This window comes from Brachyistius frenatus, unplaced genomic scaffold (genome assembly GCF_029030835.1).
Source record: "Brachyistius frenatus isolate BFR_SWC_R1_liver_20210118 unplaced genomic scaffold, ASM2903083v1 Contig_40, whole genome shotgun sequence".
In the NCBI taxonomy this organism is placed as follows: Eukaryota; Metazoa; Chordata; class Actinopteri; family Embiotocidae; genus Brachyistius; species Brachyistius frenatus.
Genome location: NW_027210639.1, coordinates 2,660,885 through 2,685,464, shown reverse-complemented (window position 1 = coordinate 2,685,464; position 24,580 = coordinate 2,660,885). Strand labels below are relative to the sequence as shown.

Below are 24,580 nucleotides of genomic sequence, written 5' to 3'. Positions count from 1 at the left end.
AAAGGTCACGGTTTGGGTTAGAAGAGGTCATTTTACATAAATAGGGAAACATATGTCAAAGATGTACACGTTGACTTTTGCTTTCTCGAGGACTTGAACACCGTCTCCTGTCTGGAAGTCCCGTGTTGGTTTTGTTCAACCACCAACTTCATCTCAACATGGACTTTCTCACCGTTTCTACTCCGTCACGAGCTTCTTCTTTGACCCCGTCGTCACGGTGCGAACACCAAAGGTCGCCTTTTGCATGTCTCTTCGACGCCAGCAGCCTTGACAGAAACACACTATTTGCTGCTGGAGAATGATGATGGACTGCCATATTAGATTATTAAAATACTTTTCGCAAACAGAAGTAAGACGAAGGGTCAACAATCATGCTATCCGCTCAGTGAAGCTGTAACACACGGCACCACTTCGAACTCATCATCGTTTGCACGTCAACATGCTCAAAATGAGGATGTTAACACTGATGTCCTGACGTTCATCAGATATTATGTTTATGTTCACAGCCTTAGTTTAGCATGTTAGCATGCTAATCTTTGCTAATTAGAACTAAACATAAAGTCGAGCTGAGGCTGATGGGATGGGATGGGATGGGAAGTGTCCTGACCTTTGCAGGTATTTGGTTAAAAACTAAAGAGGTACAGAATTTAACCTCTGCCGACCATGAATGTTTGTATTTAAATTCATGATAATCTGCCTGCTATAGAAACATTTTAGTCCAAACCAAAGAGTCAACGTGATGCTGATGCCACAGGAAGAGTCAGAGGATCACCAAAGATTCATCCACTGGAAACCATGAATGTCTGTTTCATGGCAATCCATCCAGTAGTTTTTGAGATATTTTAGCCTGCACCAAAGCAGTGAAATGACTTAATGCCAGGCCAACATTACCATCCCTTTAGTTCCACAGCGCAAAGTGACTTGAAGTACTCCATATCAACACCCTCGGAGAACTACTTGACCATCATCGTGATGAAGGTGAAGAGTGTGTGATATTTCAAATGGAAAGGGCCATGTTCAGGACTTAAGCATACATTTTCACAATGATTCTTGTTACCACGCATGTTACATAAATACCATCCATCATTGACACACACTTTCAAATAAACCCACAACTAGACAAAAAGTCACTGATCTCCACAAGCTGTAATTACACTCTGCACAGTGGAGGATGCGCTGCTGTGCCCTGAGGCTGAAGTGTCTCTATAATAAGCTTTCATCAAGAGCCAACTCAAGAACAATGTCCCATGTATCGACCGGCAGTGGTCTCCAGCAGACACAAAAAAAGAGATGATTCTTTCAAAAACACAACAGTTTAATTGTTGGTTTGTTGAGTAATTTGTAAAAAAAAAAGACAATTGTACAATGTGGACACACAAACTTTTGAACCACCATGATACATTTTTGCATAATTACACATTAAGTATGAAAAAGATGAAAGACTATCTTGTCTATGAAAAATGATCCAGAGGTTCCCACAATTTTGCATTTACTGGATATGTTGGTGTTTTGTGGCTGGGCAGCTTCCTGTTTCAACATGAATCTGTTTGATGATGACACACTACCAAACAGTTTCTTGAGAGCAACCAGAAACCACAACTTGACATCTTGAACAAGCTATTGCACGCTTGCTGCATTTCCTCCTGCAGTAAACTCCATTCTCACTGAAATCCGTGCAGGATTTTACTTGAACTCATAGAAACACAGTACACGTCCGAGAAAGTTCCTCCCTCAGCTGCTTGAATTCCCCACCGAAGAAGGCGAGCGGAGTCGTGACCTGCTTCCTTCTGACCCGTGATGTTACAGTCTCAGGTACGCCACCTGGGAACAACAGGAAAAAGTTTAGATAAGGTTCAGAGTAAAATCAAAATTAGTTTAACTTTAGCATTTCACTAAACTCCAGTTTGCAAAGTGCACTGAGGATTTTTTTTTTTGTATTCCCCCAAGCACAGATCTCTGCAGTCTACTAATCAGCACAGCAACACATTATCTGCAATTACTGTCTTCAAACAACAAAAAACACCACAGGTGGTGGAGATTTAATCAACTTCAAAAACACACAATCACATAAACAAGGAGCTCAGAAAACATATCGGCTCAGCCCCGTCCTCTCTCCCTCTCTCTCTCCTCCATCTGCTATTCCTGGGTGTTTGCCTGCTGCAGACAACGGTTGCGCTCCACTGAGGGCTCTATATTGGGATGATGGATGAGGGCATTTGCCCCACTCAAGGCCCCGTCTTCTCCGTCCCCATGCCAATGTCTGCTCACCGCTCAAGCGCATCAATGGTAATTCATACAAATGATAAGGAACGGCAACTAGAGGTGAGCTGCTGTTAACGCAGCTCCGAGTCCCAGAAAGAGAAGAGAAAATGTGATAAGGAGCCTCGGCAACGGGAGTCTGGACGGAGCAGAGAGGCGGTCTGGTGATTGGAGGACCGACCTCTCAGAGCAAGGAACGGATCGAAAAGGGGAAAAAAAAAAAAAAAAAAAAAAAGGTTTGCAGGGTGTTTACAGAAAAGTATATTCTCCCATTAAAAACTTGTATATAGATGCATGAATGTATAACTTCTTTGGGGCTATTTTTTGAATAATTTGAGCTTATGCACCATAGACTGGATTTTGGGGCTGATGTTGATACTGATATTTAGGGGATAAAAAAAAAAATGGATGTCAATATATCAAACGATATATGGGTATCAAACACCTATGGCAAAGATATGTGATAGTCATGATACTTTTACATTTTAACGCCAAATTTTTTTCTCCAAATGACACTGGTGCATTAAAACAGTGAACTTCAATTGCAATGTAATTATAACTATAAATAAAAAAACACACACACACAAAGAACAATTTCTAAACTACCTCTTGCATCATTTTCTGAATTACGTTCTATAAAAAAAAAGAGTTTCCATCTTGGACAACATATATGCAGATATCGCTGATAAATCGGTCGGGCACAAAGCCAAAGAAGGACACTGAGGCAAACACTACTGCTTCATGACTCAAAACCAAGACAAAATTGTATAATTCATTTGAAGTGAAACTGATTGGCCAATCAGTTTAAAAAAAAAAAAAAAAAAAAAGCCACTATTTTGACAAATGATTAATCTAGAAGACTTTTTTTTTTTTTTTTTTTTAAAGCAAAAATGCAGAACTCTAAATTAAATCATTTTAAGTTTTGTACAGACAAAAACAGGCAATTTAAGTAAACTGGGCTTTGGGAAACAGTTACTTTATTTTCTCACAAATTTGCAAATTATTAATCGATAAACAAATCAGCTTATTAACTGGTAATGAATATTCTGTAGTTGCAGCTCACTCTCTATAATAAACTGATGTTAAAAAGAGGAAAAGCTCAAAGTATTCTCTCATGTATCATCCAGGGAACTCCGGTATTATTCAGACCCTGCTTGACATTCTTACGATGTTCAGTCCACAGAAAGGCAGAAAATCCAGCACATCTGTCCAATGCAGTCAGACGGATTCCTCTGGTTTCCTCTGTATGTGCTAATATACGGATAACAAAGGTAAGCTGCCATCAGGGCCGTTGTTGGACCCGACGTGGTTGTTCTTCTGCAACATGAACTGTGAACTCCAACCTGCAGCTGGTTTAGGGTCTGGATGAAAAGGCCGACGGTGGCAACAAGCAAACGTACTTCCACTGATGAATAGACTGAACTTTTTATAAATGAGCTGTTTAGATTCTAAGAAGCTGTCTAAAAAGGTTCTCAGATAGCTTGTATTTCAGTGTTAATAGTTCTACGAGGGTATTTCGGGATGCTGACAGCAGGTCTGCCCACAACACTCAACTATAATGTTCTTAACGGTGTCGCAGTTCTTTGATCTCATTGGAATTCATTGAAATATAAAATATCACCGCAAAGCCTTCTCAGTAATACATCTGGCTGCAGCATGATATTACCTCTGCTAGTTTTATACTCCATCTCCACACAACAGCTCTTTAGTTCAAGGGCTTTCTTTACAGAACAGCAGGTAATGTCTGGCTGTTAAACGCACTGAGACAATGACGAGGACGTCTTTTGAGCAAACACGTACTCTTTGATGCTCCGTGCCAGAGCTGTTATCAAAACACTCCAAAGTTGGCAAGCAGCACGGAGGCAATGTCTTCACACGTGAATAGACAGACTGGAAGAGGTGTGAAGAAGTAAAACATAATGAAGGAAACATGGTGAGAGTTCAACAGATAACTGACACACTGATACTCCTGGTAAAATAAACAAAGCTACTGTCCCATATAATGATGCAATGCCGTTATTATCATCCGTGGGTGTGTCTCCACCCAACCTTAAGGACGCGATCCAAATCCAAAACAAAGGAACCTCAACAACTCGTCCCCAAACCGGGGAAACATGAACTCGCTGAGAAGTCAACATTTTCTGTTCCTGCTTTGGATCCTCTCAAACAGTCAGTAAACGCTGCTGCCATCAAGTTATTATTAGCCTGAATGTTGTTTCATAGTTGTTGCATACATGATTAATGAGCAGCACTCTTATCTGCCATCCACTGCATTTCCATGCGGTTAGTTAGGAGAGGACTATTGACAAAGAAAAATGTAAATTCTTAACGGGCGAGAGCCACTCTGACTGTAACACTAAGAGTAACTCAACCAGTCTAAAACACACAATCACAGAGCGAGTTTTAGGGTCCTGGTACTGTCCACTGGGATACTTGATGGAGCTGAGCAATTGTTACTAAAATTTGTTTCAACGTTGACATCGTAGGCTAAAAGTAATTGATGACTGAGTGAAACAGTTTGCTGTTATGGAGAAAGTAGATGAATACCAGGAACTGCTATGTAGAATGACAACATTTGATCAAAACACTTTCTCAGTTGCAGCTTCAAAACTGTAATGCCGTCCCTACAGATGTCAGAGAGTTTATTACGATCAGAGTATAACTAATGTTAAAATGCGGTCATTATGAGTCTAAAAAGGTCTCTTCAACGTAAAAGCACCGGTCCGTACTTCAGATGTGTTTGGCGGTGTTCTCCAGACTTCACCACTAGACATGGAAAGCGCACCGTGCACATGACTTCTAACGTCGTGACCATGAGCTCACGAGGTCCTTTTAAAGGCAGCAGTAGATACAAGTACTGGATACTACAGTAACACATCAATGGTTGAAAAATCCAGCAGGAATTCAAATTTGACCTAACGGACATAAACACCGACAATTTAACTGCATGAAAGAAAGGATCCACATTTTCCTTCTATTATTTCAAATCTACTTTGAAACAAAGTGACATTGATGCATTTGGATCATGTTGAGTCACTGAAGGGGAAACTTAACGGGGGACATCAGATGAGACATGTTGGTCTATTATCGATGTGTATAAAACTTGTCTTGTACAAAATGTCCCTTTAGTGCACAACAAACACAGTATGAATCCCTCATCCACCAAAAATTAAATTCAACAAAGTGCATCGCTCCTGTTACAGTCGAGGCTCATTTCTATCAGATATTGGTCCAGTCCTGATGTAAACACTGACGCAGAACAGCATCACAGGCCTCCCGCTCTGTTGATAAATTCCTCTTCTCGTGTATTGGACCACGTGAAATTAATCCAGACGTGCGCATCTCGGGGAAGTAATTCATTTCGACGTTCCTGGTGTGACGCTGTGTGGGCTGCAGAAAGACTGAGGCGATGTACGATCGATACCGCTCAGCTCTCCATTGTAAAACGTTGGAGCCGTTTTTTGGATCGCTTTCTGTCTAACCTACACCACACCGTCTCTGTGGGAGTGAAGAGGAGATTAATGAAGTAAAGGGGAGGGAGGAGGGGGTGTTGTCTGTTCCCGGGCTGAAGAGTGACACGGAGCTGGATCTACTTTACACCCCATTACACTGGCAGGCCTCGGGACGGAGGGCGGGGAACGCAGCAGCACACACATTCCACGTGCAGCATAATAACAGGCCGAGTTATGTTGCAACACTTTGATCTACTCACAGGGGCTGAAATTAAACAAGAAAACACACATATAGACACACAACCAGCTCGACGCAGTCGCCTGCAAACAATGTCACACTGCTGCGATAGTTGTTGGGCTCGGCTGTTGTGGTTGGTGGCACTCGTACAAAACCGTGTATTGGCCAGTCAGTGTATGTCATGCAGTTTGGTATGTTTTATAAGTTGAAGTAAAGGATCCAAGACTTCCTCTATTTTCTATTCGGAAGATTTATTTCTCCCACATTTATTTTCCCCACAAAGTTGTTGTAATCTGTTTTATCTGTGATAATCCATCCACCTGACAGAGATTAAACAACATGAATATTGCCCAGGCCACTCTAAAATATGCAGTTTTATCATGCAACACCAGCACGTTTCACATCATAGTAGAAAACCCACTGGTGTATTTCATAACAATAACAGCTGCTTTCCATCTGGTGAGTCACTTCCAGGGCTGCTTTTTCACAGCAGACACTTGGCTTGTCAAAGCAGGAAAAGTGGTGTTATAACAATAACTCTGTTCTATTCAAGTATCCCAGTTAACCTTGACGGGGTGACAGAGGGTCAATACCAGGATCCCAAAACTGAAGCACTCTGGGTTTTCCCATTGGGATATGTTAAAGTCTTTGTTGGCCTATTGTGCAAACAGTACTGGCTGACTAGCTCACCTGGGCACTTATGACCACAGCTGCAGTTTGGCATCATCAGCTGAGTAAATCCTCTGTGCTGACAACAGAGATGGGCTTTCTTTAAAGATGTTTCATACCGATTCCATGCCTGCGATATTCTTAAGGAACCACTTCAAGAATATTTCTTTTCATTACCAATTTAGGGAAATCTGTTTTGGGAGAAGAAAATTACATCATCATCTACTCTGGTACAACTTTTTAGGTTTGAGAGCAGAAGAGGTTTCAACCAAGGTTGTTTTTTGTAGCAACAGTTAACAGCTGCGCTCAGAGAAGCAGCCAGCTAATAAAATTTGCTTGAAAAAAGTGAAATAAGGGCATCCTACTGTAAAATGTAGCTCAGTTGAAACGGACCGATTTGATCTACGTGGGCCACCAAAGTAGAGACCAGGTGAATGCTGTGGCTCACTGCTGCTGATGAGATTCACACCTGTGCAAACAAACTTATGCGTTATAAAACAAAAATGTGTCAGTGTGGATCTCGTCAAGGTAAAAAAAAAAAAAAATCTGTCAAAATTTGGTACCAAATGACAAGGCTATTTTAGGCCATAAAAGTATCCAAGTCTGGTGCCGAGCAAGAGCTGACAACTTTAATTTCATATCTACTTATTAATCAAAATGTCAGCATGACAAAGTGTATCTGGTAACAGTAATAATGGCTCTATTGTTTTCAGCATGACAGTAATCAGGTACGAACAAAACATTTCTGCCACTAGTCAGAAATCTGTGCGTGTGCAGCTGTGACCTGTCAGGATGTCTGCCGTTGAAAAGGTCAGTTAGTGAATGAAGTTTGGTGGCCTTTAACGTCTCCTTCATTTTCACTTCCACCAACAGGGATTTAGTTGTTCTAACTTTAAAGCTTGAACACATGAGGTGAAAGTGTTTGCGACAGACATTCGTTCGTCTTAAGAAGCCTTTTGCTCGCTTGAGCCTTTAAAGACCAAAATACCGTAGCTCACCGCACCCTCCCGCCTTTTGGTTTCTCTCTCCCTCACATCTTCTTCTCATCACGTCGAGAAGACTTAACTCTTCAGATCATTATAATCTCCCTGGCTGCCATCACGCTGCATGCTGCTCCTCCCCCTCTGATGCTCGCGAGTGGTTTTCACACAGTGTTTCAAATAGTCCATCTCTGGTAACTCTAGATGGCCCTCTGATCACATTACCATCCCGTCCTCTGTCGCCTATAGCGCACCGGGCTTCGACTATCAGGAAGTGTTCAAGTGTGTCAATTTATCACACTCTTTTTAGGGCTGTAACCACTTCCACCACCAGACAGATACTGCGTCCCGTGTCTGGGTCGCTCTATCTGCCGCCTTCTCCATTACAGCGGAGCCTAATTTCCACCCCCTCCACCCGCCACTGTCACGTTGTCACCTCAGAAAGCAGCAACACTGCTCTTCATATCTCACCAACGAGGAGGAGAAAAACAGAGGAACATTGGTTTATCATCCTCAGGGATGGTGGAGGGAAAGCAATGCTGTGGAACGGATTTTTAAGGTCAGAGGCACAATACCTATAAAACAGGACAGGAGCTTGTCATAGGTGACACTATTAGAAAAGCAGTCTAATACAGGTGGAAACACCGTGATCCCAATACTACTAGTGACATTACACTAATTTAGGTCTACATCAGTGTGAAAGTCCTCTGAGTGTGTAAAGTTACAGGTTCAACAATTAAACCTTGTTATGATTGTCCCCATAAGCTATTGTTGCTATGTCAACCTTTCTTTTAACACCATCAGTTCACAATGATAGTGGTGGCTGATTTACCACTCAAAATTCAAAGTACTCTCCTAAAACGACAAGTACTTCATTTGAATATAGGAGGATATTTCAATTCTGCCGGCTGAGAGCACGACCTGAGCAATAAAATTGAACTAATTAAGCTAAACTTAATTTAGCACCATGAGGTGGGCTTGAAACGGCATCTTTGGCCGTTTCTTCTATATTTTAAAGTTGATTTAAAACGAGAACACTGTAAAAGGGTCTTCCATTTTGTACAAACGGCTGCATAAAGGATATCATGCTAAATAACTGAGGTTAAAGCTATCCCCGGCAAAATAAAAAGTTAGCATCTTTGCTGGCTGCCAGTTAGCATGCAGACTGGTTTATTGTCTTTTTTTTTTTTTAATTCTAGATTTGCATTGAATAAAAACAGTAAAGATGTCCCTAAACATGAAGAAAACATTTCCTTTGAGTCTTGTAGTTCCTCTTGCACACTTTTACTTTAAAAACAAACGTCTATGACCTCTCTGTTACCTACGGGGCTCATGTGTGTGTTCTCTTTCACTATTAAACACTGAATGAGTTATCAACGTAACATTTTTAAACAAAACTAAAAAATATCCATATGTTTGAATAATGTTACTTTTCCATTGCCAGAAAGTATTCTCTCTTCAGTGTAGACATAGAAAGTTAAATCCAGCTCTTGCATTTTTTTTTTTTAGCTGATGGAAAACTTGTTTAAGCGGGAGGAGTCACTTCCCAAACTTTGTGAGCAGGAAGTGGAGGATAATGGGGCTAATTACCGCTGTCACCCTTTTTAAACGGGTACAGAATAGAGCTGTCAGCCAAGTTAACACCTCCTATTTTCTAGTCAAAGGCGGTTCCTTTCCAACTCAGGCTAAATATACACAATTGGCACAATTACAGGTGTATAAGAAGCAGGAATGAGGCTGACAAAACTTAAATCTTTCATTTGACCCACATAATCCCTAAAGCAAGGCTGTTAACTGAAAGCTGTGAATCATGAAATTAATGAAGGCGGTGGAAAACACTGTCAAGCACTACTGAATAATGGAAAAACAAGGTGCTGGAAGTAAAAAGTGAGAGAAATAAGTGCTAAAACAGAGCAGGCTCTGCTGCTACTACAGCTCCTCACAAAAGATGAAGATGAATTTCAGCGTCTCTTTGCTTACATCACACAGTATCAGCGTAAAAGGCTTTAGGGACATCAAAATAATCAGTGACTAGCAGCCTCACGCCTCAGTCACCATCTGTTGCTTCGCAGTACACAGAGAATGTCTCACCTCGTAGGATCTCATGCAACGCATCGACGCAGGAAGCGCACAGTTGCTGTCATCTATCACTCGCAGCAGCTCCTCACACACCTTCAGTGGCAGCACCACAGGATGTCCTATGGCATTGACCTCCCAACTGGTAACAATCCTGAAAACACACACAGACGGAGTGATTTATGGTGACTGCTGTGGCATTCTACAACCGAGATGATGCCCAGAATAGCTGCTGTAAATCTCATGTTGAAGCATTCGCGCTGCCACTTTTAATCAAGTAGTTTTTAAAGTGAACTAGATAACGAGGGATACATAAAAGTGGATTGATTGTGAGCATGTGTGTGTGTGGTGTAATAGACTGTATGTCTATGAGCCTCATGGGAGGGGGTGTGAGAGACAAATAGAAGAGGGGACTGAGAAGAGGAAGAGTGATTGAGAGAAGAAAGATGGATGCTGTGTCAGTGTGAGGTGCTGATACAGTTTGTTTGGGTGACATTTAGCCATCTGTGCACTTCCTCAGAGGGTAAAGTCTTCTCCAAGTTTTGGCAGTTGAAGCTGAAAGTCCACAGCAGAAACACCACTGTTACATCAATGGATATGTTCATAAATGCATGAAAAAGTGTCTCAAGATTAGCGTCTCAATCAGGTTGAACTGTTTACATCGTAAATCTAGTTCATTCTTTGTGCTAAATGTAGCTTATATCATCTAAAATAGGATTTGATTACTCAAATATCAGAACTGATTCTATAGAAAAGTGCATACAATTTCAATCCCCACATGTATGAGACCTTCTCTTTCCCATTGTACTGGACTGTGATGGTGCTTCCGACTTTCATTCAACTCGTAATCAAGTCGCCGCCATTAGTGACAAACATAATCCACTTAGGCACTGGCTCACTGATTCTCCAGCCAATTATTGGCACTTTTAACAACGCACACCTCAACCTCTTGCTGCAGCCGACTGTAACCGACTGTATCCTGAATAAGAGGGCCATCAACCTGGGAGTTCGGCTCCCCAGGCATAACATTTAATTTAAAAATGTCAGAGATGAGTGATGGAGGATGAATGGTAAATTATGTGGGAGGAAATGGAAGTGTGAGTAACACCAGCTTTTAGCTTCGCCAGACTTTGGAAAAATGTCAGAAACAAGTGAAATTAAAAAAAAGCAGTTGCTGAAATGTGAAATGCCGAGCGGCCAAAACTCTGATGTGAAATTTATTTTGTAAGAGACGAGATGTCAGGGATCAGTTTACTGTAGGTTTTAACCAAAAAGAAATGGAGATAGACTGTTAAGATCGCTGGGCCGACATTTGCTTGTGGCAGAAATATGATGTCCAGGGTTGTCAGCTGGTTTTTGGCCCTGATCCTGAATTATTTGGTCTCTACAAACAAAGTGAGAACCGATACCTTTATCTACTAAAAAATGTTGATAAAATATGCGTGACACATTGAAATAACTGATTTAGCCTTCTTAATTTTGCCCTTATTAAAATGTATTGATACAATATGAATGGAAGTTAAAGTCGAAAAATGTGATCGCTTAAACTGAAGTAAAGGGATCATCTACAGAGATTGTGTTGCAGTTGTTAAAACAACAGAAATAAAAAGAAATGTGTTTCCACAGCGGCATTACAATGTGATGTTTGTGTATTTTTATCACCCCTGCAGGGCTGCGCTGCAACACAGGCAGGCTGCGGTGGTCACAGCAGAGGACAGGGAAGAAACAACAAAGTACAGTATAGAAAGGATCCCATTTTGATACCAATTCATTGAAATATACTCTGATACCAATCCTAGAGATCAGCTGGGACAGCCTTAATTTACATGTGAAAATGTAAATATTATTTTTTTAACTATTTAAAATAGTATTTTGTAATATTGATATCATTCTGTAAAAACTAGCATCAGTCGAGCTTTGAAAATGAATAGAGCCCATTAATTGAGCAACATGTTAGAGAAGGCACAGGGTACTGTGTATATGAGCAATGTAATTATTGCTTTTAATTATTGTTAAAAAAAAATTTCGTATTGACTATCATTCTTCTTGTAATATATCACATCTGTAATGAGTATTTTTGTTGAAAGTTGATATGTTACAATAAATGAATAACAGAGCCCAACTGATGCTGGGTTTTTGGGGCCGATAACGACACCAATATTAGGGAGTAAAAACATTCTGATATCGATGCAGTGGCCGTTTCTTAAATATATATACTGGATAAAAAGGAATTCTGTGATTGGTCGATATCGGCCAATAAAATCTGCCAGCTAATATCGATCGTGCTCTAATAACTAACAGCTGTCAGATGAGTCAGTTCAGTTGTGGAGCAGCAGATGTTAACGTTGCCTCTGCAGTATTACATCCTGTCAGCGATACAATAACTAAAAAAGCCAGAAGTCTCTTATTGAGATTTGACATAAACAGCAGTACTCCAGTCAAAAGTTGCTGCCACAGCTGGATTCACCAGAACATCTCCCAGCATGCATCTATAGTGAGAGAGTTCTCGTGCACCGCTCAGTTCATCATGTCGTTCAACTTCAGTCTTACTGCTCCGACTGAGCAGACTCTCCTTCGTTCTCCGTTTGCGTGAGCTTTGTCCCTGATTACCCTTTTTCTCCGTCAGTCAGCCTTGTCAAAATGGTAGAAACAATAAAAAACACTCTGTTCTGCCTTCACTCCTCCCGGCTACAGGGAGGAAGAGGAGGAGGGAGGGAAAAAAAAGAAAGAAACCGCAGAGTGCTGATTCAGTTGAAAATAATGAGGGTGGAAGGCTCTTCCAGTGGGGTGCTGCTGTACTGAACATGAAGACCCGCACGCAGCACATCCACCTACACCTCTCTAATGCATCACAGCAAGGTACGCAGAACCTCGCTCCAGTCAAAACAACATCCCTACACAGTGTGTGCAACAATCCCCACTGCAGCTTATGCAACTGACAACTCGGAGACAGCTTTTGATGGAATGATCATTCTCAAAATAATAGACAATTATGTCTGAGCGAGGACCCTGCCAAGTGTGCTTTTAAGACTTAAAATCTGTTCACCAACAAAGTTGTCTTTCATCCCGCGCAGTGAGCCGACACAGGCGGCGACGGAGAGCGTGCGTAGGAAAGATGAAAGGATACGATTTCTTTTCTTTTTTTAAAAGAGGAAAACAAAGATTGAAGGGGATGTGGTGAGGATGTGGTGCTTGCTTACTCTCTCTGCTGGGTGCCTGTGTCGGAGCAGTTGACGTAGAGGAGTTTCAGGGCTCCGGCAGCTCTGGGTGATGGACTGTGAAGAGCGGCGGAGCTGATGGACCTCTCAGCCCCGACACTCGTCTGAGGGGTCGACGCGATGATGGAGTCGCTGTTCAGCAGCCAGAGCTGCAGGAGCAGACAGGTCACTTAACACGCATCACATAAACTCACTGCGAGAGCACCGTGGGGTTAGAGGGAAGCTGAAAAAACATACTCAACATCTTTTTGCTTTTATTCATGATTTATGCTATTATGAAAATTGCTTTTATTGCTTGCGACCTGTTTGATGTCTAATGAAGAAAATTAATAATCTCACCTCTAACACTTTAGAAATACAATGGAGTTCCATATTATGTAAATCTGTGGTGCTTTTTAATATGCTGTAGGGTAATATTGTATAATAATAATTATATATATATATATATATATTCTACATGTCTTTCTACATGTCTATATATATATATATATATATATATATATATTCTACATGTCTTTGTCTTTGTTTGGAAATATACACCCAAAACCACTGACAGGTAAAGCAGGGTTCAACGCAAATAATGTTCCCACCGGCCCCTTTGGCCAGTACATCTGAGTTTTACTAGCGCTTGTAAATGTTATCTAACCTGGCAGCCAACATTTTTTTTTTAAAAATAACGCTTAATGATCATAACATTTCAGTATGGATGGCCTTAGTAATAAACTCTTGGAAAATAATACTGCATTCAGGACAGGTGTTCAAAATCATACGTCTGTACACCTGGTTGGTGTGTGTACCGCGCTGCCGCACTTCACCGGTGTGTTTCAGAAAATCACGAGCAAATCCTGACGCATCTTAAACGTGCTCACACCGTGGATTGGTCACTACTGGCCCAAACAGGCCGCTGACAGCCAACTTGCCCTCCATAAACTTTTACTGGCCCCGGGCCGTCAGTTGTGTCGAACCCTGTGAAGCATCAAGTATAATACAATAGCCCAGCAATACATCCTCCATCCATGAGGATTATTATGATAATTTTGTATTCAGTCCTAGAGATGTTGATTGTTTATGTGCAGCTCAGACTAAAAAAGTTTCATTGGGTGAAAGAACAATGCTTTATGATCTACTATTTTTGTAACTCCACTTTGTAACCAAGTGTTACAAATTATAATGTTAATACTTTTCTTCATTTCAGGGATCATTGAGGTCTGAGGGAATAAAAAATAAGTATTTGATTTTGAAAGTAGGGTCCTGCATTGATATTTATTGAGGAATGTGGTCCATTAGTGTCCAACGTCACATGAGATTAATTCTATTGTTAAGATCATCTACCATAATGTACCAAAACTGAATTTCCCAAGCACCACTTCCCACTGCAGAAACCCACTTTCTTTCTTTTTTTAATTTTATAATTAAAAGATCAATGATTAAACGCAGAAAAGATAAATAACGAAACAACATACACTAAGGGTACTGTTTTAAAATCAAAGAACGGTTTTATCAATGAGACCCGGTTAGGATAGGTAGGTGGAGGTTATTAATACTAATTTAAATAATTAATAGTCCTTTTAAGAGTTTGTTAGAGATGCCGTGGTGTATTTGAGGGGAAAAAGTTCACCTCTAAAGTCTCATAACACAATAACAGGAGGACCCAAAATACATCAATAATCTTTATCAGCTCCAATCTGCTGTTTGTGGATCTGATCAAATGGTTTATTTATGATTCCCTCTGTCCATGTGCATGATCATTTAAATAACTACAGCAACTACTGTTAGTCTACTAAGTGTGTTTTATTGTTACTCAGCTACCCGCTGCCATATTTTGGTAGTTAGGCTACTTTATTGATTAGAGAAGTCACCTTCTATCAATAATCTATACACACAGTAATGTCACTGCTGCGAGTATCCTGCTGTGAAACGGAAAAATCTCTGCAATAAAACACATGAATAAAATGACCTCGCCTTTAGTAAACAGATCAGACTTACTGGCATTAAAATAAAAACATCCCGATAGCGGTGATCAATACTCAGCCTGAAGACGGACGCTGTGGAATAATAATTTAACAGCAGTTGAGAAACTGTGACTGTGTGACAGCTCTCCTGCCTGAGGTGAAGAAAAGTGGGCTACACATGTCATTGTGACTGATCAATTCTGTCTCCGTGTCGGGGATCATTTATAATTATGAGTAATTAATGAAGTTACTGCTGTTGTGCCACGTGCCTAAATGTGCACACCTTTCTCACTGCGGAGACGCCTGCTGCTGCTGCTGCTGCGTGAAGCTGCAGGTATTTAATAACTCACATTAAGAAATCCTTCAAACAGCTGGAAACAACAAACACAGCTTTAGTTTTGTCAACACCTGGACTACATCACTGATGAGTCTCATTAATCCAACCTGATACTGCAAAGTTGTATCAGGGTTTATGTGACATTGAAGAACAATGTGAATAAAAACATCAAAGGTGACCGAGTGTCTGGGTACGTCTCCCTTCAGTCAAACGGGGACTTTTTCTCTGTGTGATGTTTATGGAAAATATTGGTGCTGAAATGTGAGAAAAACCTCCAGAGTTTGTCATGCGTGCAGAAAAAAAAAAATCCAATTTAACATGCATCACTGTTTTTCTTACTTGGCGTGACTTCAGCTTGGGCAGCGCGAGAGGCTGAAACGGGCGTCTCAAACCTATTGTCTTCAGGTTTGAGACGCCCGTTTCAGCCTCTCACTTTAAGGCTACAGCTCTGCCGGTATTTGCGAAACAAAATCTTGCGCATTTTTATGTGGGAAATCCTGGAGCTTTCTTAGTGTGTACATGTTGAATGCCTGATTATAATGTAGTAGACTCCATCACTGAATCGTGGTCCTGCAGTTTAAAAGTCTGACAAGAACACAATCATAACAATGTAGTACTTCCGAGACGTTTTAACTGTGCAAATGGTCAGACATCCGCAAAACCGTACTTATAATAATATTTTCATCATAAACTCGTCGACATGTCAAGGTGTTCCCGGGCAAGACACTAAATCCAAAAAGAAGTTGGAATTAGAGCATTCGAGTGATGTTTGTGTGTCAATGGATTAATGAGATTTTCAGAAGCACTTCTAAAGATACACAATTCTACAGTCGAAAGTAGACAAACTCAAATGAACAAATTGTAATCTCTTTGTGCTGCAGTGGTGTGTTACTCTTGTGTTACAATGGGCCACCTGTAATTATCCACTTGTAGGTGATTTAAAAGGAGCTAAAATCCTGGAAATAAGCTCAACAACTCTAAAATCAAAGTCAATCAGCCCCTTGTGTGTCCTTAAGAGTCTGCCACACCAGCCTCCTTCATTTCTCCAACAACAGAGTCTATTTTTACTGACATGTCATGTATTTCTCTGATTACGCTGGCTGCTTCTTACCAACAAGAAGGCTTTTCCGTCAGGAGTCTGGACTGAGAAGTGGAAGGTGCTCATTGAGTTGGACAGCTGCAGCAGCCTGGCCGCGACTGTCCTCTCCAGGAAGACGGATCTGTCCAAGAGAGACAACGTTCATTGGTTTATAGGTAACATTTCCTGTTCAAGTTATGTGAAAGTAGATCCAGAACAAATTGTTTTTCTTAAATGATATCACGAGACAGCAGATAATAAGGAAAGACGGTAGCTTTAAAACAGATGGTCGTAAAGACAGAGAGACAGACGCTTGTAGATTTTCAAATGATTCAGAATCTCACAGGAGAAAATATGGTTATTAAAATGTTTAATTCATTTGTAACACAGTAATTATTTGTGAAACAGTCTGAACCCAGAGCTGATATGCCTCATTTCCCAAAGTTTCAGCAGAATCCAATCAGCAGTGTCAGATATTTGAGACAAACACCCAAATGAAGCTGAACTGATTTATAGTCTCTGCACTGATTTTTTTTTATTGTGGGCCTAAAAATATACAACAGCAGTCACAATGATTAACCTAAAAAGACTTGTATGTTTTCCTCCTACTTTACCTGCATACAACACTTTTATTTCCCCCATGAAAACGTGTGCTCCAGCAGAAGCTCGGATAAAAACCTGCCTGTTAAGTGAAACTTCTGGCTTTCTGTCTCCCACAGCACGCTCCACCACCACCTGCGTGATGTACAGTTTCAGGCTCTCTGTAAGAAACAATAAGAAAAGGCTCACATGATGATGAATCTTATGTTTATTTCTAAGGAATCTGTTAGAAAGGTGCGTACCTGGTGCGACGGCCTCTCCCAGCACTAATGAACAGCTCGTACAGGAGATGAGTTTCAGTCTGCGGCAGGCTTTCTGTACACACCACAGGTAAAAACCACAAGCGGATCACCACAGCACACATCTGTCTTTAGAAGTTTAAAAGCTGTCATCAACAGCTGATAGAACCAGGGAGGAAGACAGAAGAGGAGGAGAGACAGACAGATGTACAGCAGGCTCTCTGTTCCTCTCTGTTCCAGTCATGCAGAGTGCCCCTCGTGTGGAGAATGACTAATGGAAGAATAGCGAGATCAAACCTCGGCTACGCAGCGCTACAGTTTGCTGATGCGGCCGTCCGAGGAGGAGAGAGTGTCTGCGTGGGGGAGTATACCAGACGATACAATCAATCCAGCTCATCAACAAATCTTCACTTTCTTCAAAGATCCTTTGTTCTGTAGGAACTCTATAAACATCTATTCCATTATCGTTCCACCTCCCTCACCTTCGGGTCCTGACGGTCCTCTGGGCCGACAGGACTCACTTCCTCGCTCAGGGTCTGTGCACAGCTGCCGTCTCGGGCTACGAGGATGAAGGTGTCGCCCAGTAAACAATCCTCTGCTCGGGGCACCAGCTTCCTGTTGGCGAACGGATCCGGGTGGCAGCACCATTCGTCCACGATGGCGTTCCAGTTGCCGTTCGGGAGAGGAAGAACTCGCTTAAACGCTCTGAAACAAGAACATTACATTCATATTATTATATGAGCTGAAAGAAGCTAAAACGCTGTGCAGAGTTTTGGGGGACTGTGTGAAGGATTTCAGGGAGATTATCACTCATAGCAGCTCTTTCATCATTACATGTAGTGAGTTGTTAAAATAAAAACATTTATTGGTGCAGCTTTAACACAATACTTACTTTAAAGTAAGCATAACAATAAAACTAATACTTATCATTCAAAATAAAAGACTTCCTACATATGGTGTTTTTGTTAATTTACAAACTTCTGCAAGAAAGCAAAGCATTCAGCATGCAGTAGGGATGCAAAAAATTTGGCTGATATCTGATATGCCTTTTTCCCCTCCAACTCTTTTGGCTGATTGCCAATGCTGATACACACATATTCTCTTTGTTCTTCACTAATTCGTTGTGATGATTGGTATGAAGAAGTGCAATTAAATTTGTCATGTGGAAGGACGGCAAAGTGGATCCTCCTCACATGACTGATGCTCGCAATCATTTGAAATAGGAAGTTCTTAATTCATTCTGGACACTCATTCAGACATATTGTTGCTTCCTTTTTCACTCAAGAGTTGCGAGAGCACCCTCGTACCAGGGACATATTATTGAACATTTAGACATAATTTCAGACTCATTTTATCAGCCAGTCATGTTGGCATCAGTGTTCATTTCAGGCCAATGTCAATATTATCATGCATTCCCAGGATGCTGTTTTTTAGGCAACACAAAGAGGTGCTTCAGAGGGCCATTTCTGATGGTTACAAAGCAATCATTATTATCTCAGAGCAGCCATATAAAACTGGACTATTTGTTACAAAACATAATGAGGCATAACATAGTGGAAATTACAACTTTTTACTTTGCTGCGAGCACTTCTGATCTTTCTACTTCTCATAGCCCTCGTTGAAAACAAAAAAAATAACTTTTAGTGGGTTACTGTTGAGAAACATAGCCGGAGGCCAAGGATCCCCATAATGCAGCTATTGCAATTTTCAGCATGTCACATTGCTGACCAGAAAAAGAACAATACCACTTGTCCAGCTGAACCACCTTGAGGTACATAACAATTGTTTTTTTAATGGTAGCGCAGACACAGACTCAATAACTCTAACCCAGTCAGGCCCACAATTGTGGACTCCGCTGAGACTCCATCCATCAATTTCTCTTTCCCCTGACTATCACTGGGTTTCACCATCAATACACAGTCCCTGCTCTTCCGGCGGAGGAGGGTGTAGATGAAAACCCGTTGCTGCTGATTCTCTTCCTCGGCCCGTCTGCTGCTCACCTGTCCTCGAGCAGCCTGGTCATGCAGCTCTGGCAGTGGAAGCAATAAGTCTCTTTGGCCTGGAGCGTCTCCATCACGCTGTCAGAAGTCTCTGTGGAGGGCCAAAGGCAAACAAACAAATGAGGCGAATTCGGCCAAAGGGAAGTAACCTTCTACTACTGAGCATGAAATCGATAACGTACAGGGTGGCGAATGTGGCTTGGTTCGGGAGCGAACAATCAATCTGATTTTGATTGGACTGTCAGTGACTGTCCTCAGCTGTAACTTTCTGTTACGATGGCAGTGGCATAAACAGTCCCAGGAAATGCCAAAAGATGGGGTTTGGGGATGTTATGCAATGACTCAAGCGTATACTTCAGATGAAGTCAGTTCAAACCACTTAAAGGGAGTTTTCTCACGGCTCATGATTGGCCGCTTGTGGGCCGCTGAGGATCCTCAGAGTAAAATTTACACCTTCGCTGTCTCCGATGACCAAGTGACTCAGTCCAATTAATTCAGAATAGACAGCAAGCTGCAAATAGCTACTAAAAGACTTTGTTCTAGTCCTGGCACAGAGGAGCAGCGCAGCGCAGAGGGAGGCTGCACGTGTCTGGATGTGTTCCCACACAGGACATTTACCTTCATCGGCTCTTCGCCCGACATTGATGCGCAGTCTGAAGTGCAGCTCCTCTCCGCAGGAATCTCCCGCGGGTGTCGGGATGCAGGATTCCTGCTGGAAGGTGACTCCTGCTGGTAAAGTCAGGCTCAGCTCACCTCTGGGAGTCCGGATGTGGAGGGAGGAATCACCGCCTGTCACGACCACGTCGGTGGGACTTCTGGCCACATCGGTCCTGGAGAGCAGATGAAGCAGAAGCTTTTCACACACATTATGTTTACACCAGTGGTCAGATGAGCTCCTATGGAGCACTACAATCATCTCTGTACATCCATCACTTCAGCGCCCCATATTAGGCACTTCAATGGAGCTGCAACAACATTAATGTGCAATGTTTCATAACTGATTAATCGTCAATTTAGAAGTGAAAAGCTAAACAGCTTGTTTCAGCTCCTCCAATGTGAAGATGTAATGATTTCTGTGCCATCAGTCATTTAAAGATTTTAAATAAATAAAACAAACCATCTGCACACAATAGCATCAGCAGTGACAAACTTATTAGGAGCATTCTTTACTGTCCCCCGACATTTTTAAAAGTAAAAACAATCAATTGAGAAAATAATCTGCAGAAATGATAATAAAAATAAAGTGTAGTTTCACTATGTTGAGTCAGAGATTATTTTGTAAAGATTACTCAATACATAAATCCAAATCCAATATCTGTGCAACACTCATAGACCAATCATTTCAGCAGCTCTCTGACCAAAAGTACTTATTTGGTTTCTAAAGCTGCTCCAAGCGAGTGTATTCAGGAGTGTTGTAACAAAGACTGCGACTAATAATCATGTTGATTGACAATTAATCTGCTGCTTCTAAATTTTGTCTATAAAATGTCATATAATAATAAAAAACAGGTCCATCACATTCTTGTCTTCCTACAACCAAATGTCCAACAAACATTCAGTTGATGAGATGTGAGAGAGAAAAGCAAGCTGTAACTGCTTCAGCTTTTTAACCTGGAAAATGGCTGAAATGATTTGCTGATTATTAAAATAGGTGCAGAAAGATCTTCTATCATTCAACTGGGTAATGGACTGATCATTTCAGCGGTATATAACCTGTGCTACTAAAGAGGTCGGATCTTGCCGTTCTGTAAATGCATTTGTTCCTTTTTCCAAAAACATAGGCATTCAGGACAGTCTGTAATTAGTCAAAGTGCAGCCCAGTGATTAATGACGCAGCTTCGGCATCACAACAAAACCAGTTGTTTTTTCTCTGTCATGTCCGAGTGAAAATATGAAATAATACAATAAAGGACTGTTACAAATAACACTGCTACAACCATAAACACCACCTTGTAGCTCCTACTGGATGCTGGTGTCTCAGCTAAAGAAAGTAGTGAATAATGACTGCGTATATCAAGACCACTATCTGAGAGAAACCAGCTGAACACTCCCTCTGGTCATGGGGATCTATTTCGAGATATTTTATTACATTTAGTTTTATTGCAACTTTGGACAGTGTGCTGTTCTACTGTGAGTTACCACAGAACTGTGCAACTGAAGAAAATGTAGTTATATGTGATAGTGGTGTGCAGAGCTACCTCTCTACTATAAACTGAGCGCTTTGAACAGAGAGAGCAAAGAACCAGGGCTCATGAAGTTGCATTTCAAAGCCTATCAACCCCATCTAGTGATGTTAAAGTGGTACTACATGCTTTCAGTGAGCACCTCTCTGAGCCCACATTTATCAAACTGCTGCAAGTGGAAATTTTGGACATCATTGAAACATAATTTTCTTAAATGTCAGAGAGCTCCTGAGGTTTCTTAACAACAGATCCTCAATGAGTGCAGTACAGATGCAGCAGAGCACACCTCTGTTTATAGCTGACGCAGCAGAATAAACAGTACAGAGGGCTATGTTTGTGTTGTTCTTTGTTCTGGTGTGTAATATGGATGCTAATAATGAGAATAAATCTGGCACTTATTTCATTTGCAGTCACTTTAACAGCATCTTGATTGTCTACAGCATCAATGTGTTCCAAAAATGTTTAAATTGATATTATATGACTTCTCTGACATAATTTGTCCACCAAGAGCAGTTTCTTGCTGATTTATGTTTTAATATATGCAAGTCTTCTATTATTTCATCCTCAGTTATATATTTACACATCATAAATGAATATTACAATGTTTTTATACATTACCTTTGATGTTATTTATTTGCTTATGTGATTTAATAAAAATGTCTACCTTGCATTCAAACTTGCATAAAAGTATTTCCAACAAAGTGGCTTGATGCCACTAAATTCTAGGTAGGTAGGTAGGTATTTATTTTATTAATCCCCGAGGGGAAATTTTTTAACCTACCTAAATTCTACACACTGTTATTTTCATTAATTAACTCGCCAAGAGACGTCTCCAGCGGGGGAAAGCAGCGGCAATGTTATCTCTTGCTTCAATTCAATTGTTTCCTATTCTAACAGTTTCAGCCATGGTTCTGTTTATTGCTCTATTAAGGGGTTACAACGGTACTTCTTCTTCCTCTCATGTTGGACTGCAGGTACGCTGGATGCTGTTGTGACTCACTATCGTCTGTTGTGGTTCGGGGTGGTATTATGAGACGGGACGGGCCAGGGCGAGCTCATTATCGTTCTAACTTCAGTATCTATTTATGCAACATAATACACAGTCAAAGCATCAACACTGCTCTCTTCTCATTCTGTGTTCAGTTTTGGTTGTTTTTTGAATGTTTTAAACTAAATAATTTATGTTTTGCCGCCTTAAAAAGATCCTTATCTTGTATGAAGAGAACCTTCAGAGAAATAGAAAATTGTTGTGGGGAATATCTAAAAGGGATAGTTCTTATTTGTATATATTAAGTGTGGCTGTCAAGCGGCAACCAACAGTGATGTCACCCGTTGGTTTGTGAACTGCCGTTATGAGGCCTTGAGTTTGGCTTTTTGGCCGTCGCCATCCTGCTGGTTCGGGCGGTTTGGAGTCAGAAGTGACCATATTTGGACGAGCTGGGGAGGAGGAAGCGGTGGATCTGACTCAATCTGATTGGAAACCAGATGACGTCACATCCCGCCCACCGATAGCGGAAACCTGACTGCACCACAGGGCTGTCAATCAGGCGGACGCCCAAAAATATGGCATTTTGATGCTTAATATCTAATTAATGATGGGATTGTTTTCCCATTAGCCGCTAGACAACTAATAAGAAAGAGTGACTTTAGCTAACAACACCAGAAGAACTTCTGGAAAACAAATCTATTGACTGATAGACTGATTTCATGATAGAAGTTGAATGGGAGTCTATAGAGCCGGGGCCTTTTTGGGGGGGAGCCCGCCCCCTAGTGGCCCTCGGTGGTATTACAGTTCACGGCACTTCCACATTGGCCTCATTTGTCAGACCTGGAAGCTTTAAATACAGCCAGGTGTCTGTGTGAGGTACTTATCCATAGGCAGTGTAGTAAATACACCAAACTGTATTTGCTTTGCCACTAAACTACCCCTTCAAGTATTACTGCTTGTTGCACTTATGGTCCACCCACGTGTCCATCCACGTGTCCATCCACGAGAAACCAGCTTTGTGTCCGAACTGAAAGATTCTGCATTGAAACTGTGACAACAGAAGAGAAACCAACACAGTGAAAGAGAAACGCGTCATTAAACAGAGCACTGTGTGTAACTTGTTGTAAGTCTAGGGTTTTTTTTTTGCACTCTTGTCCTTCATTTCGCTTAATTGAACACGTTCAATTCATTCAGTACAATGTGTTGTCTTTGTCACGTAAACTCGTTGTTATTAGCGTTCATTTTGACATTCAAACAATAATTTGAGTTTGATAACAACACGTCACTTCATTAGCCAGGCTAAGCTAAGCTAAGCTAAGCTAACGCTCGCCTGCAGCTTAAGAAACCCGCCGATGCTAACTCCGTTGCTCTCTGGTGGTGAGTTACCCGACAATAAGCAGTCCGCTCTGGAGCCTCTTTCTCAGCTCCATGAACACCCCGACTCCATGTGTCCTGGCCGGCATCTCCTCTGGCGTTCACACAGCGGGATGTTTAGAAAAGAAGACCAAATAAATCCGGCGCAGATGTAAAGATATTCATAGTTACAGCAGAACATCCGGTTCGATATTTCAAAATAAAGGTCTGTCTGTGCGAGCTTCGAAATTCGCTATTCGCCTTGAACGCGTTTTTATTATGAGCTACTGTTTACGTTTTAGAGTAAAACATCCATTTCGGGTTTGATTTGGATGATCCTGTAAGAAAATAAAATGTGCAATGTTCAAGCAGTTTACGTTAATAAACTCCATTATTCATCTTGAACGCAGCTATTAACATCAAAGGTTTCATCATTTTCAAGCAGCCCTTGTAATTCAGAAAAATGGTATGGGAAAAAAATAATACTCAGGCCTACTGTATATGTGATATATATCAACCGAGCTTCAAACAGGGCAGAAAAGAACATTGCACACATCGTGGTGTTATTGCTTGCAGACACTCATAATTACATTCAATTGAAAAACAAAATAGACATGATACTTTACACTAAATAAAGTGAATCCCTATGTAAAACATGTTTACACACTACCCAAACTTTGAGGCTATTTTAATGCTTGATCAAAAAACAACCTATTTAATTTAAGCATTATTCCCCTTTTCTATTTTGTCTACATTAGAGAGACGAATCTGAATTTGTTTTGAGAACTGGTGCAGCATCATCTATGTAAATGTTTTTCCTGTATTTTTAAACACATATGCACAAACAGTGGGGTTAAGATGAAGTAATTTAGGACATTTCATTGCATTTGTCTATGAATTCGTGAGACAAGGCGTAAGCCTCCCTCAAAATCTTAAACTGCTTAAATCTGGGGCTAGC

General features: G+C 41.1%; 1 protein-coding gene across 1 annotated transcript; it reads right to left on the bottom strand.

Annotated features, from left to right (window-relative positions):
- Positions 1–1,298: 1,298 nt before the first annotated feature.
- ube3d (ubiquitin protein ligase E3D) lies at positions 1,299–23,794 on the bottom strand. The gene is made up of 10 exons (XM_069702190.1): positions 23,656–23,794; positions 19,717–19,928; positions 19,099–19,189; positions 17,581–17,803; positions 17,102–17,174; positions 16,942–17,020; positions 16,293–16,401; positions 12,875–13,041; positions 9,690–9,828; positions 1,299–1,821 (listed from the first exon to the last, which is right to left on the bottom strand). The coding sequence occupies exons 1-10, from the start codon at positions 23,730–23,732 to the stop codon at positions 1,801–1,803; spliced, it is 1,191 nt and encodes a 396-aa protein (XP_069558291.1). The 5' UTR covers positions 23,733–23,794; the 3' UTR covers positions 1,299–1,800.
- Positions 23,795–24,580: the final 786 nt, after the last annotated feature.

Excerpts from the sequence above, each read along its gene's own strand:
- ube3d (XM_069702190.1), bottom strand. The coding sequence starts at position 23,732 with ATGCCGGCCAGGACACATGGAGTCGGGGTGTTCATGGAGCTGAGAAAG. Across the intron at positions 19,929-23,655 it reads AGCGGACTGCTTATTGTCGG|GACCGATGTGGCCAGAAGTC; the intron begins GTAACTCACCAC and ends TCTGCTCTCCAG. Across the intron at positions 17,175-17,580 it reads AGGACCGTCAGGACCCGAAG|AAAGCCTGCCGCAGACTGAA; the intron begins GTGAGGGAGGTG and ends TGGTGTGTACAG.